The sequence below is a fragment of the Anabrus simplex genome, chromosome 2 (genome assembly GCF_040414725.1).
Source record: "Anabrus simplex isolate iqAnaSimp1 chromosome 2, ASM4041472v1, whole genome shotgun sequence".
NCBI lineage: Eukaryota > Metazoa > Arthropoda > Insecta > Orthoptera > Tettigoniidae > Anabrus > Anabrus simplex.
The window spans coordinates 1,222,416,184-1,222,430,489 of NC_090266.1; the positions used below are offsets into that span (position 1 = coordinate 1,222,416,184).

The 14,306-nt window shown below is 38.8% G+C and overlaps 1 protein-coding gene across 5 annotated transcripts in view; it reads right to left on the bottom strand.

Annotated features, from left to right (window-relative positions):
- Positions 1-264: 264 nt before the first annotated feature.
- Positions 265-14,306, bottom strand: part of LOC136864817 (differentially expressed in FDCP 6 homolog) — a 452,756-nt gene continuing 438,714 nt past the window's right edge. For 3 of the 5 annotated variants that reach the window (XM_067142253.2, XM_067142254.2, XM_067142255.2), the window contains one exon: positions 265-3,820. In XM_067142253.2, the coding sequence (XP_066998354.1) occupies positions 3,575-3,820 (246 nt within the window). In that variant the 3' untranslated portion in view covers positions 265-3,574. The remainder of the gene's footprint in view (positions 3,821-14,306) is intronic. The other 2 variants (XM_067142257.2, XM_067142258.2) reach the window with 1 other exon arrangement.

Here is a 14,306-nt window from a genome sequence, read left to right on the forward strand (position 1 = left end):
TGCTTATTTTATTCCGAGGTTAAGACAATGGCTAATGATGCCTTCATACTAGGCGAAACATGTACCATTTTTAGTTAATAGATCAATGTAAATCATCCAAGACAATGACTTATTGTATTGATTAGGTGGTCAATTTAATAAATAACTTACTGTTATTATTCTAATCAAACATCATCAATACGGATCAAAAATGATATTTATTACATGTAATAGATACCTTGTGTCGGTAAACTGGTATCATAGGAACAAAAACAACCGGAGGAATAAACACATGGATATTAATGTCTTCTAGTTATAGGTTTATTATCATGAATTATAATTTTTGCCCTGTACAAAGGAATGATAATATTACAGTAGACAGATATATCACAGGCCTGAAGTTAGCGAAATATTCAACTACCTGTATTACAGTAGCTTTAAGAAGTATGATTATAAAATATATTACAATAAATTTCTTCCAGAATTAAAGCACTACAATTAGTAAAAATCTCTGTGCATGTTATGAAGTAAGTAACACCACAGAGTACTGTTTTTAATTGGAAACGCAAAGGACATCTAAAAAATATATATATATATATATATATATATAGTACATATATGAAGTATTTTGAGTATTTAGCTAGTTGACAGAGTAAATAAAAAACCTCCACTATGCCTCAGTACAAATTTACAGTTTACTAGATTTTGTTAGTGCTTCTTCCCATAAATGAAGTTTAAAATATTCGTCTATACAAATAATGTGTGAAGACACACACAAACACAACTCAAAGATCATACAACAAAATTTAGATGATCAACTTCTAGAAAAATTAACTAACGAGAATTTCAGATTTAAATTACCATTTTCACTTACTCTGGCTTGCTTTTATTTCTCAACACGACAAACAATTCACTGATTGTACTAGAAATACTATCCTTTACTCCTGGTTGGGATTCAATAAATCCCCTCAGGTTTTCTTTCCCAGTACCAGCTTCAGAAGAAGATAGTGTTAGTTCTCCTGCTTTGAGGTCAGTATTGTCATCTTCATTGTGAGATCCTTGAATTGTTATGTTCCTCATTTCTTCAAGGATCTCCTTATTTTTTGGCACTCCACATATCCCAACCCTATCATCAAGTTCATATCAGCTACAAACATCTTGCCTTTCCTCTGGAACTTTAAACTGTTCAGCGGCATCATCAATTTTCATGAGTTTCCTGTGCGATTTCAAGTTTGAATCCAACCTTATGGAAATTTCTGGACTGTCTGCAGAGTGATTACTTTCCTGGGCTCACTTAGCACCCGAAAGATAAAGTTTTTCAGCCAATTTTAACAAGGAAATGTCAATGTTTTTTAAAAACAATCAATGACAATGAAGTTTTGCACCCCTGTGGACTAGATCACTTTGGTTGTATTTGGTGAAAAATAGCCAAAATAGAACATTTCTATGAATTAAGCTTATTATGAGCCATGCAGTTGTCAATGAAGAAAAAAAATTTCCTGCTAGCTCCAAAGAGAGCAATAACATTTCCTGAACAGTTTGCTAGTCATCCAACATCTTGTTCTGCCCCTTTTCCTATCATGAACAGAAGTAATTTTTTAAACCCATCCATGTATGCCCTGTAGTCTTGCTGTTGTACTACATTATTCTCTTTTGAAGGTAAATGCTCTTCTATATTTAAAATGTCTTTTGTGTTGTAGGTTAGCAATTTCTCTATTTTTACAGTCACAATCTCATCACAAAATAAATGTTACTGTTATCCTTGATTTCCAGAAACCCATCTGTAACAGCAGCAGCAGCAGCAGTACATCAACTGCTATTCTTCACAGTTAATTCTTTTGCCTTCTGATGCCCAAGATACTAGACCTTTCGGTCTTGTAAGGCCTAGGATAATCTGCCTGTGTGGTGTAGTGGTTAGCGTGATTAGATGGCACCCCTGGAGGTCCGGGTTTGATTCCCGGCTCTGCCACGAAATTTGAAAAGTGGTACTAGAGCTGGAACGGGGTCCACTCAGCCTCGGGAGGTCAACTGAGTAAAGGTGGGTTCGATTCCCAGCTCAGCCATCCTGGAAGTGGTTTTCTGTAGTTCCCACTTCTCCTCCAGGCAAATGCCGGGACGGTACCTAATTTAAGGCCACAGCTGCTTTCTTCCCTCTTCCTTGTCTACCCCTTCCAATATTTCCATTCCCCCGCAAGGCCCCTGTTCAGGTGAGGACGCCTGGGCGAGGTACTGGTCCTCCTCTCCAGTTGTATCCCCGACCCAAAGTCTCACACTCCAGGACACTGCCTTCGAGGCGGTAGAAGCGGGATCCCTCACTGAGTCCGAAGGTAAAACCAACCCTGGAAGGTAAACTGATTAAGAAGAAGAAGACTGCCTAGGATAACAAACTGGGTAAAATTCATGATATTTTTACAAAGACATATTATTCATCCTTAGAAGATTGTGTTAATGTACTCTGAGAATTTTCAACTCCCAATTCTTCTGCCTTACCTCATTTAAAATAGCCACTCTAAGTTCATGCAACTGCTTAAAGCACTTTAAAATACACTTGTGAATATCAGGAAGTCAGATATCTTGAATTGTTTTCTATATGCTCTATTTTGTACATTCCATCTCTCTATGATTCAATCTTCATTCTTAAAAATGTTTTTTAATCACTCCAAATTTCTCAACAGAGAGAATGATGACTATGGATGTTAAATATGAAGTTCACCAGATTACGCACTACTCTTTGAAAAGTAGTCAGGCGAGAAGGGAAAGCCCCTAACATAGGCCTGAATGGAACATCAGAAGGAAAGATGTTCAATTTCATCAAGTCCGTATTTCCTATCTGTCAAGTCATCAGCTTGGAGGCTGGTTGGATCTCAAAAACACCATCACAGGTTATGAAGTTATGAGGATATTAAAAAAAAAACCCTGATGGCAGCACTATAATGAAGTGTACCAGGCAGGATAAGGAGTGAGGTAGAAAGTGCTATTGCAGCACACTCATTACCCTACGGGTAGCATATTTCATAATGTCAATACTCAGCACCACCCATAGTGAAACTACGACTTCAGCGGAAGCTACATTTTGCTCTGCCCTGTACCACGAACTAGGTGAAAGAATATTGCGTCTCTCAGTAAAAAATAGGCTGTCTATGGGGTACTGTAGTTCTTTTTATCTGATGCCTGCTGCTGTGTGAAATGGAAATGTATTCCAGTTGCAAAGTTGACTAAACATGGTTCAATGACACATCTTGATGTTTTTAAATGGCTGAATAATAAGGTGTTTTGGTAGAGCAATGTGGTGGGGGGGAATGCAATATTCAACATACATCATCTCATTAATCCCAATTCTTTTCAGATCTATTTCTTCTCAGCCCTGGTAAGGCTTATGGTTGTCTCCTAGCATAAACATCACCTTCATGAACTTATATGATATCCAATACCATTTGTAGCTTTACGTTTTCATGAAGTGAATGAGGAAACCACAATCAGGAATTTACAGCCACCACCAAAATTAAAATAACAGACTTCAAAATGATGTGACTTCCCTGTCTTCTTAGAATGGAGGTATGTAGAAGAGAGAACACCAAAGTTTAGTGTGAATACACTAATCCAAATAGAATAAGATATCACGAACATGCATCATCTGAAGGACCAAAACAAAGGTGCTATAATGTTTTCCTAAGGTTAAACACCGAGTTGATGTCACTTCTATTCTGGAACAACTTTCTCTACAAGAATTTTTGAAATAACAATTATTTTCTATAAAGTGGTCTTTAATTTTGTTCCTTATCCCTGGTAAATGGCAGATTTCTTTCCATCCTGAATTGCATGGCCATACTGGTCCACCACTCTGCAATGATACATACATACACATTAGTGCATTTTTATACAAAACTTGAGTCAGGATTTATAGGTAGGCATATAGGTACTAAAATAGCTAACACAGGCAAGTAAATAAACCACTGTGTAAAATAAGCAACTGAATAGGCATGAAAAGAGATACTGATAATTTAACCCTGGATGAGTAAGGTGTAGTTGTTACAGCACTAGGAGGGGTGTATATGAACCCCACACACTGAAGTATAATGAGGCAAAATATATTGAACTTCCATTATATTATCAATTTAGTGCAAAGAAAATTATAGCTAGTACATAAAATACAAGAAAAGGTTACAAAAGAAGGTTCTAAAATATACTTTTCTGAAACGAGTTGTTGTCACACATTTCAGCCAATGCAGCTGTTGCGGCTGATCATGTTGTGTTCCTGACATTGTGGCCCATTACAAACACCCCACAACAATTTGATTTTGCGGTCTTTACTTCCTGGACAGGCATAGATTCTTCCTTGAGATTCAGAAGGCCTCTGAGTTAGAGATCTAACCGAAACTTCTCTGCAAGTGCTTTCTTGATAAATATACGGATAGTTCCGAACAGAAGTCGTTTCTCCATTCATGAAACCATCAAATGCTCTCCTAATGTCAATTAGAACACGTCATGCACAATCCTAATGAACTCCGTAAAGAGCATGCCACTTCTCTCCAACTCTGTGATCGCTCCTGGCGACTTGCTGAAGTTGCTTTCAGGAATGCCATATCTCATGGAAGCGATGGGCAGGGCATGACGTTCTTGGCTTATCTTATATAGAGAGCATCGTCATCATGCATAGCCTAAATTATATAGCATTGTAACAAAAGAGCTTGCCACAATACATTAATTAATAGGCCTATGAATGGACTCTTGTGGAAGGTAAGAGAGGTAGAGGAAGACCAAGATGACAATGGTTAGACTCAGTTTCTAACGATTTAAAGATAAAAGGTATAGAACTAAACGAGATCCTAGAACTAGTTACAAATAGATAAAAAAGAGATAAAAGGGAACTCCTTTCTTCAAGTTTGGCAGAAGACTACTCTTCCATCAGTAGGTAATTTGGGATTTGCAGTGATCCAATGCTTCAGCCAGTAAGACTAGTAAGATTTTTCTGTGGGCATTGCCTAACACACTTCTTCAAAGGGGCCGATAACACAGACGTTAGGCCCAATTAAACAATAATCATTATCACTTCTTCAAAGTATATTTCAACAAGATCTCAAGACAAAGCCTCAACAATTTACAGTGAGGGGGAGGTAGGGGATATATGGGTATGTACAACATAGTTGGACGTTGATTGCTTCTCACGTATCATCTTAGGAGATGGGAGGAGTGGAAGGGTTTGTGGTCAGATTGTTCCTTATTTGTCTGAAGTAAATTCCCCAAGCGCTATTTCTGGAGGATTCCTAGAATTTTCTTATCGTTAGTATGGTAAACAGATAGTCTGTAAACTGCACCAGCTAGAATATAATGCATTGGAAGAAAACTGGATTATGCGAAAGACTGTCAAAAGGCATTACATATGCATTTATACTCCAGATAGGCATGAACACCTGAAACAGGCATTTATAGGCACAGTAAAGCCAACAATAAAGCCCAAAATGGATTTATATCTTAAAAACCTATGTTTATGCATACCAAAACAAAAATCGCATCCCTACATGACTTTTTTTACGACGACTTACACTTAAGGGCAAGAAGAATAACAATACAACTTCAAACATAGTATAAGATATAAAACATATCAACTCAATAATATATCTAAACCGTCCCAAAAACTCAGAAATAGCACTATAAACTTAAGCAATTACTTCAACCACTTCACTGCAATCTGTCAGTCAACAATGCTATTAATGGTTAGCTCATGAAGAATAGATTTATGTATGATACACTGAAATACGAGTATAATCTTATTTCTAATAATTATATTATTTGCATATGAGAGTGGGAAATAAATTGCAATAGTGTACCAGTATGTAAAAATGTGAAATGTACAACATCAAGTTACTAAATAATATTACATACACTATCAGAACACTGAAATCATACAACCAATACGGCAGCACAACAATGATAAAATATCAAGATCAATCTTGAAACTGTGAAATTGCCTGGGGAATCAAATATCACTTCTCTTTTCTAGAGTTGTCAACATCCATAAGCAGCACAATTTTTGTTCATCATATTATACAGTATTATATTATAAACAAGTATCAAACGAATACATAGCATGCGCTCGACAGATACCGAGTACCATTAGAAATACGTTCACCTATACCAACCTAATGGATATTAGCCTTCAAGATTTTTGAGAAGCAAAAATATAGCCGTTTTGTATAGAGTTTCTGTCGAGTTCTCTGGGAATAACGCAATATATTGGATAAGTCAAAATGGTCAGCTGCTCAAGTCTGTGATTACTGTGAATTTATTAGAATCATTTTGATAAGAGGACCACCGAGTGGAGTGCTGTAGCCAACCTCTGCATTTGAGAGGTGCGTGGTTTTGAGTCCCATCATCGGCTGACCTGAGAATAGTTTTCTGTGGTTTCTCATTTTCACTTCCAGGCAAATGCCGGGGCAGTTCCCACTCATAGGCCACAGCCGATTCCTTCCACCTTCTTACCCAATTTCACTCATCTTCATTAACTCCTCAACTGAGATCAACACCACGAAGGATATCCGGCCATAAAAAAATGCAACATAAATTCATCTCACCTCATCTCAGACCCAGTATCAAGAAACGGGATTAAGGGATGGACACATATTTAGATAAGAGGACCGTTTTAAATGAAGACTTTTCTGATTACTGTTAGAGACTTCACCTCTGGATCCTCAGATCATAGATTGTAATTCGGCAGAAATATTCAAATTTTTGGCAAGAATTCTATTTGATACTCCATGTTGTACAATGTCAGAACGTTCAAGAACTTCGGTGCCTCGTTCAGTGTTTACCCAACAAAAATAAAACTGACTGACAGGTCCCTTAATAAAATTCAAATTCCTCTGTGATCTGGCAGAGTAAAATGGAACGTCGAAAATAACACGGGGTCAGCTTAAACGGTGTCAAATCTCTGCATCTGACTGTAGTAAGAAACGTCTACAATTTTCAATTGTTGTGCTATTGTTACAGAGGTAGAGACATATTTCATTCCATGCTGATTTTTCTCTTCAACTGATGAATCATAGATGTTATGTTTCTGAATGTAGTTCTTATAATTGTTTGAGATTTTACTGCTAATGAAATATGGAGCTGTCTGTTTGATGACTTATGTGTGGGTCAGAAGAACTGACTGTATCTATCCCTCAGTGTACAGACCATCCTAGTGCGGTGAATAAACACACCTGTCCAAAGAACGAAGGAGTCGGGTCTGAGTCCGAGGACACTCATATTTCAGAAACAAGATCGCTTTCTAGCCTTTTGGCCGCAAGTTGAAGGGTAAAGTCCAGTAGTGGTGATTATTGTTTTATGGGGAAGTACAACTGGGCCTCACACTGGTGGATTTACAGAGACATACAAGAACTTTTGCGGGGAAAAATTTGGTTAAGCTTCCATTGACACTTTGCGAAAGGTTAGAGATCCAACATGGCGTAGCTCGGACATCGCAGTGTGCTACACAAGGCTGCCAACTTAGGAACTTAGGTCCGGTTAGTGACAAGACCACTGTCTGAACGAGACCAGGCTAGAGACAAGAACAAGGGTCTGGACTGACTAGGTACAGATAGTAACAAATAAAGGGAGTCAGGGATGTAGACCTTCAGCATCCCGTGAAGTCCTGCTAAAATGTGACAAAAAAGTAAAGGTTACGGTTTCATGACATGACAATTATTTGAAACTGCATGGTTTTCTTGTTTTCAACGAAGATGGCTGCGTTGTAGGCACACATGATGCAAGTTCTGTCAAAGACAACAGAAAACTTGTCAAGGCAGCAAATTTGGCATGTCGCAAATCTCACATTTACATAGTCTCCGTTTTTATTTTTCTATGTAAGTGGGTTGGTGGGTCCTTACAAGCATAAAGGATCTCTCAGCTACGCTACTTCACGTATCATTTCAAGTCATTTTTATATGCTCTTGCTGCCTCCCCCCCCGCGAATGGTCAACGTTAAGTACAACAAAAAATAATGGCAGCTCGATGTCTCCGAAAACGATAATAGTAGTTAGTGGGATGAAATCCAACCATGTTATTAGAAAATTGTTTAAATTGCGTCGAGAAGTATACCGTTCTCCTTTTCCTCCTAAGTTTCAAAAATTAGTTAGTTTCTAATACTGATGGATTCAGAGCACTCTGGACACTGATACCATCAAGTAGCTTCATGATGTTCCAATCCTTACACAGTAGATGTCTCCAAGATAGCCATTTCACAAACAAAATTCCTCCGATTTGGAAACTGGTGTTTGTGCTTGTCTTAATACCAGTGGCGATTAATCCACATAGGATGTGAGGATCATCCTACACTCCACAAACTTATTAACATTCAATACCATAACTGAAAGCTGAATGACAAATCACAATAAACAACGCTATTGAAAGGCGCTATGGGAAAGAGTTTTATTCCGAGCAGGTTGGTATTGAGTGTGAGAATGGCTTGGCTTCATCTGAAACTGTCCCTGAATCCACATGGCTGTAGGTGACATGAGCACAGCGGGAGGAAGGCGGGGTTTAGATGGAAACTGTACTCAAGACATCAGGCAGCGAGGACGTGGCCGTTCGTCCGAAAGCAGATTTTCATAGACCGGGAGCGTGTACTGAATCAGTGTGTCATATTCTGTAATGTGAGTACATCAAAATGTGAAAAGTCAGTAAGGGAACCTTGATTGTGTAATCGATGGACTAATGAAAAAACATTCAGTTCATTAAGCTTTCAAAAAAAGAACTCATTTCTAATGGCAACCGACACCATCATTACCCAACTTAATTCAGTTCCGTAAAACAGGCAACAGTGAAAATTATTTTCTGTGTTTCTAAAGCTAATGCAGTGAGCTCGCAGTTGCGATCAGCAGTATTCTGTAAGAAGAAAGTCAGCTCCCAGACGAAACTATCTTTACATCGGTCTGTTTTCAGACCAACTTTGCTTTACGGGAGGGAAAGCTGGGTGGACTCAGGATATCTTATTCATAAGTTAGAAGTAACAGACATGAAAGTAGCGGAATGATTGCTGGTACAAACAGGTGGGAACAATGGCAGGAGGGTACTCGGAATGAGGAGATAAAGGCTAATTTAGGAATTAACTCGATGGATGAAGCTGCACGCATAAACCGGCTTCGGTGGTGGGGTCATGTGAGGCGAATGGAGGAGGATAGGTTACCTAGGAGAATAATGGGCTCTGCTATGGAAGGTAAGAGAAGTAGAGGGAGAACAAGACAACGATGGTTAGACTCGGTTTCTAACGATTTGAACATAAGAGGTATAGAACTAAATGAGGCCACAACACTAGTTGCGAATCGAGGATTGTGGCGACGTTTAGTAAATTCTCAGAGGCTTGCAGACTGAACACTGAAAGGCATAACAGTCTATAATGATAATGTATGTATGTAATGTTACTATTTTGTTTTTTGAATGTTGCAGACCTTAAACATTATAGGAAAAGTTGTTTCATGTTATCCGTGTTACTCTCTGATTTATGGGCCAATAAGGTTTGATGTCTAAGTGGGTGTGGCTCACAGCAACTTTTCTTTGAACGCGTTTAGCTCTAAATTGAATATTTGTCCCATAAGGTACATTTTCTCAAAACCCAGCCAAGGAAATTGGATAATTTTTTCAGGGATGCTTTATATCCCTCATGAGCATAATTTGATGAACCAGAATTAAAATGTCAACACTCAAAAAATGAAAACAATGATAAACAGTAAAAACAAGGCTCTTACATGTCATCTTAAGATAGGCCAGAACAACATTGAACAAGTCCATAAATACACGTATCTTGGTACCACCATAAATGACCAATGGAATCTTTCTGATGAGGTGAAGACCCGAATTGGAAAAGCCTGGGCTGTTTTCAATAAGACGAGCAATCTGTTTAAGAATCATGGGTTAGAAATGTCGACGAAGATCAGACTTCTACGCTGCTGTGTTTTCTCCACTCTCTTCTATGGTGTTGAAACATGGACTCTAACAGAATCATTGGCTAAACGCTTGGAGGCTTTTGAGATGTGGCTATATAGAAGAATGTTAAGAATACCGTGGACATTGCATGTCACAAATGCCGAGATTCTACGAAGAATGAGGAAAGAGAAAGAAGTATTGACCATCATGAAAGCAAGAAAGAGCCAGTACCTGGGGAACATCGTGCGGAACAACAGATGATACAATCTCCTTCAGACCATTCTGCAAGGAAAAATTCCAGGAAAAAGATGCGTTGGATGAAGAAGAATATCCTGGCTTAAGAACGGACCTCTGAAACATCTACAGAGCTTTTTCGAGCCGCAAGTGACAGGACGAACACAGCCAAGATGGTTGCCAACATCCGGAACGGATAGGAACCAGAAGAAGAAGAAGAAGAAGAAGAAGAATTAAAATACCTTTCTTCGGTTAGGAGAAATAAAATTCTTAAAAACTAAATTTATAAGCATTTCTTTAAAAAAAGTTTATAAAATGATAATTTTGAAAGTTGATGAAGTACAACCTGTGACAATAAAGTTTGGTGAATAGTCCTGTACTATCAACATAGATGAACAATGCACGACAGTAACTTTACTGTCCTTCGAAATAGTCCCCTCCCATAACTATGCACTGCCGAGATCGGTGATACATGTCCTGGAGACTTTGCAAGGAGGCTTCCATTGAGATGGTGTTAAAAGCCTCGCCACGTTTCATTGGATGTCAGGAATATCGTCAAATATCTTTCCTTTCATAGCAAGTCTGAGACGTGGGAATAGGAAGAAGTCTGGAAAATTGAGATCTGGCGAGTATGGGGGATGTTCAAGTTGCACCACCCCCTTTTTTGCCATGAACTGTTTGATTATATTGGCTGTGTGTGGGCAAACGCTGTCATGGACAAAAAACCATGAACCTTGTTGTGCGTACTGGAGTCGTACCCTGCGTAGACGTTTAATGAAACGGGTCAAAATTTCAATGTACCGTGCAGCATTCAACGTTGTCCCCTCAGGTAGAAATTCCTTGTGGATAATGCCTTCGCTATCGAAGAAGGTGATGAGCATCGTTTTGATGTGTGACTTTTCGGCTCTGAACTTTTTCTGATGAGGGGATCCCGGAGAACGCCATTCCATGTTTAGCTGTTTCGTTTCAGGGTCATATATGAGACACCAGGTTTCATCCTCAGTGACGATACAGTTCAAAAAATACGGTGTCACATCCGCCGTTTCGACAAAATCCTGTGAAGCCTCTCAACGTGCTTGCTTCTGATTGTCAGTCAAGTGATGTGGCACAAGACGAGAACACGTTTCCCTCTTCCCTAACTTCTGGGTAACGATTTGTCGTACGGATTCCAGGTTAATCTGCAGTTCATCCGCTATCATGTGCACAGTTAATCGCATATCGTTCGTGATTAATGTCCTCACCTTCTCAATGTTTTCGTCACTGACGGCGGTCGCCGGTCTTCCGCTATGGGGGTTGTCAGAAACACTTTCCCGGCCACCTCAAAAACAGGCGAACCACTCGTACACACACTTCAAGGACAGTACTTGATCCTCATGAACACGTACCAGCATCGCTGCGTTTCTTTCGGTGTCTTGCCAAGCTTAAAACAAAACCGTACACAGATCTTTTGGTCGTTCATGTTCCTGTTCGCAGTTCAGAACCAACGCACTAAACACGCACTGTGTCAAACAGATCTTATACGGCACACACACGATGCTCAACTGAACAACGTTGGGAACAGGTGGTCAAAACCTGCTGCTATGCAGGTGCAGTGTTGCAGGAGGCCAGTGTTGCCAGATCGACTGTTCCGACTTCATTTACCGAACTTTATTGTAACAGGTTGTATAACAATTTTTCTTCATTAGATCATGTCACAGGCATGCCTCTTTATGACTAGGAAGTTTCAGTGTTCTCATTCCAATACTATTTTTTTAATGTACCTTTAGTGATACTATATCAGAGATTAAAGTGGTAAAATTTAGGAGCTGTAAGTTGGTAGCCCTGTAGTATTCAGAAATGAAATTTTTTGTCTATTAGCAGTCATATGCATATGGTTTCTGGACAAAATTTCAGATACAATGGTGAAAGCATTGCCGAGAAAATGAATTTTAAATGTTTTTCGACCATTTGGGAGACAGCTAAGTTAATGCCCCCTTAGTCCAAGTTCACCAGTATGATGGCTGTATTTATGTTATGTTCCAGCATAGCTCCCAACCAAATTTGGTAAACATATGACTTAACATGAAGAAATACTGTGTGTGTGGGGGGGGGGGGGGGGGGGGGGTTGGCACAACCCTCGGTGAGGGGGTGAGGAGGGGTAACATGTAAAACTAACTGAAAACAACCAATATTAGTGTCGAATCCATAGTTTTCAGAATTGCTGAGATGAATAGCGACACTCTGGTTGCCGTTTTAAATCTATTTTCTGCCCCCCATAGATTTGGAGAGTGAGAAGGGGTTAAAAGGAAAATGTACCAAATGATCAAGATTATGGATGTATGTGTGGATGTTCCAGCATAGCTCTCCGCCAAACTTAGTACATATATCACTTATTATCTGGGGGAAAAACCCCCACTGTGGTCGTAAGACACTCCTAGCTCCCATAGGGGAGGTGTTGACATAAATAATTATCAGCGAATCAAAAGTTTCGGGGTCAGCGAGATGAATTGCGACATACTGCATGCCGTTTAAGTCCAAGTTCTGCCTCCATAATAATAACTCCTAAATTACAAAAGAGTTTGTAAAATATCAGTCAACATCACACAGCACCAGGTAATATAGCTCACAAAGGTAAGGAAGGTCCACCTATTCAATACAATTAATTTGATGATTCTATGCTTTGAATATTGAATAGGTGGACCTTACTTAAATTTGATTGGGATCAATTTGTCAATGTGGATCCAGAATATAGCTACTAAATAATAATACTGTCTTTTCTGGATAAACATCAATTATATGGAATGACTTAATAGAAGGGTGCAGGATATTGAATGCAGAAAATCAAACAGGAAATCTTGGCGGCTCAATTTGTTGCAGAGATATTTCCAAGACATGTCAGTTGTGTGTAGTTGTTTAGACATGTTGACTTAAAAGGAGAAATCCCAGAAAGGTTAATTCGATTCATTGACGTGAGTGATAATCGTACAGTCGAGCAGATTTCACAGATAGTGTTTTAGCATTTCGAAGAATTCAATTCAAGTGATAAATTAATTGCTCAAACGTACGATGGTGCAGCCGTCAATACTGGACAGTGTAATGGCCTGGCAGCCAAAGTTAAAGCAGAGTACCCGCAAGAGGACACTTTGAAGAAAATAAAGACTTGTAAGGTATTTTTTATGACAGTTTCTGGATTTGCATAATTTTTTTTCAAATTCCTCCACACAAAATCATGCTATTTATTGAAATAGTCAAAGCCCGCTTTCCTTCTATCGCACCAACAAGATGGTTATACAACAACCGGTTTAGAGAAATGATTTACAATCACAACGTCAAATTAATCCAGTTGTTCGATTATATTGTTGGTAATAACACAGAATTTGACACCGAAACGCGGTACTTTGAAAAACTTGTTTGATTTTAAATTTATTTTCATGTTGGAAATTTTCCACATCGTCCTTCCAAAGGTTGAAATATGCTTTTAATTGATACAGAAAAAGGCAAGTGAAATAGTTTTCTGTATGGGGGTAAGTAAATAAGTTTAAAGAGTCCCTTTGTCGTCTACGTTGAGAGTTTTACGTTTTGTGGTGTAAGATTAACCTCGTCACTGCATCAGACTAATTCAGTCACAGAATGTTCCAGCAAAAGGCAACAACTGGACAGTTAAGTTTTCTACACAGGTAAAGTCTCAGAAGTATGTTAAGTTAAAAAACTAGCTTCTCTTCCAAGGTCTGTCTGGCTGAGAGTATTCGAAGAAGAGAAGTGTGGTAGGAAGTGGCGTCGACAGCAGAGGAAAGCTGTGGAGCAAAGTGGCGTGGAGTGGAGAGAAGTGGCTAGTGTGAAAGATACGTAAGCCTAATCTTTTTCTGTGTTTAGGAGTGGTATACACTATTGTTCATTGCTTTAGCTATAAGCATGATTCCTCCTAATCGCCAACTACTTTCCTGGCACAACACAACTGTACTAGACAGAGAGGAAAAGTGTATTATAATCTTAATGGTTTCCATAGTAAAACCGACAATGCATGAATTATTTCTGCTTCCTGTAATTTTCTTCTTGAATTTTTCTACAATTTAGGTCCTTCTCTCAACGCTTTGTTGAAACACAATGGTGAGAATCTGAGGGGTTGTTACCATTATTTGTTTTAAAAGTCATATTTGATTAAAAAACACAACTTTTATAGCAAAAATGTACATAGTCACTACGATATGCAATTT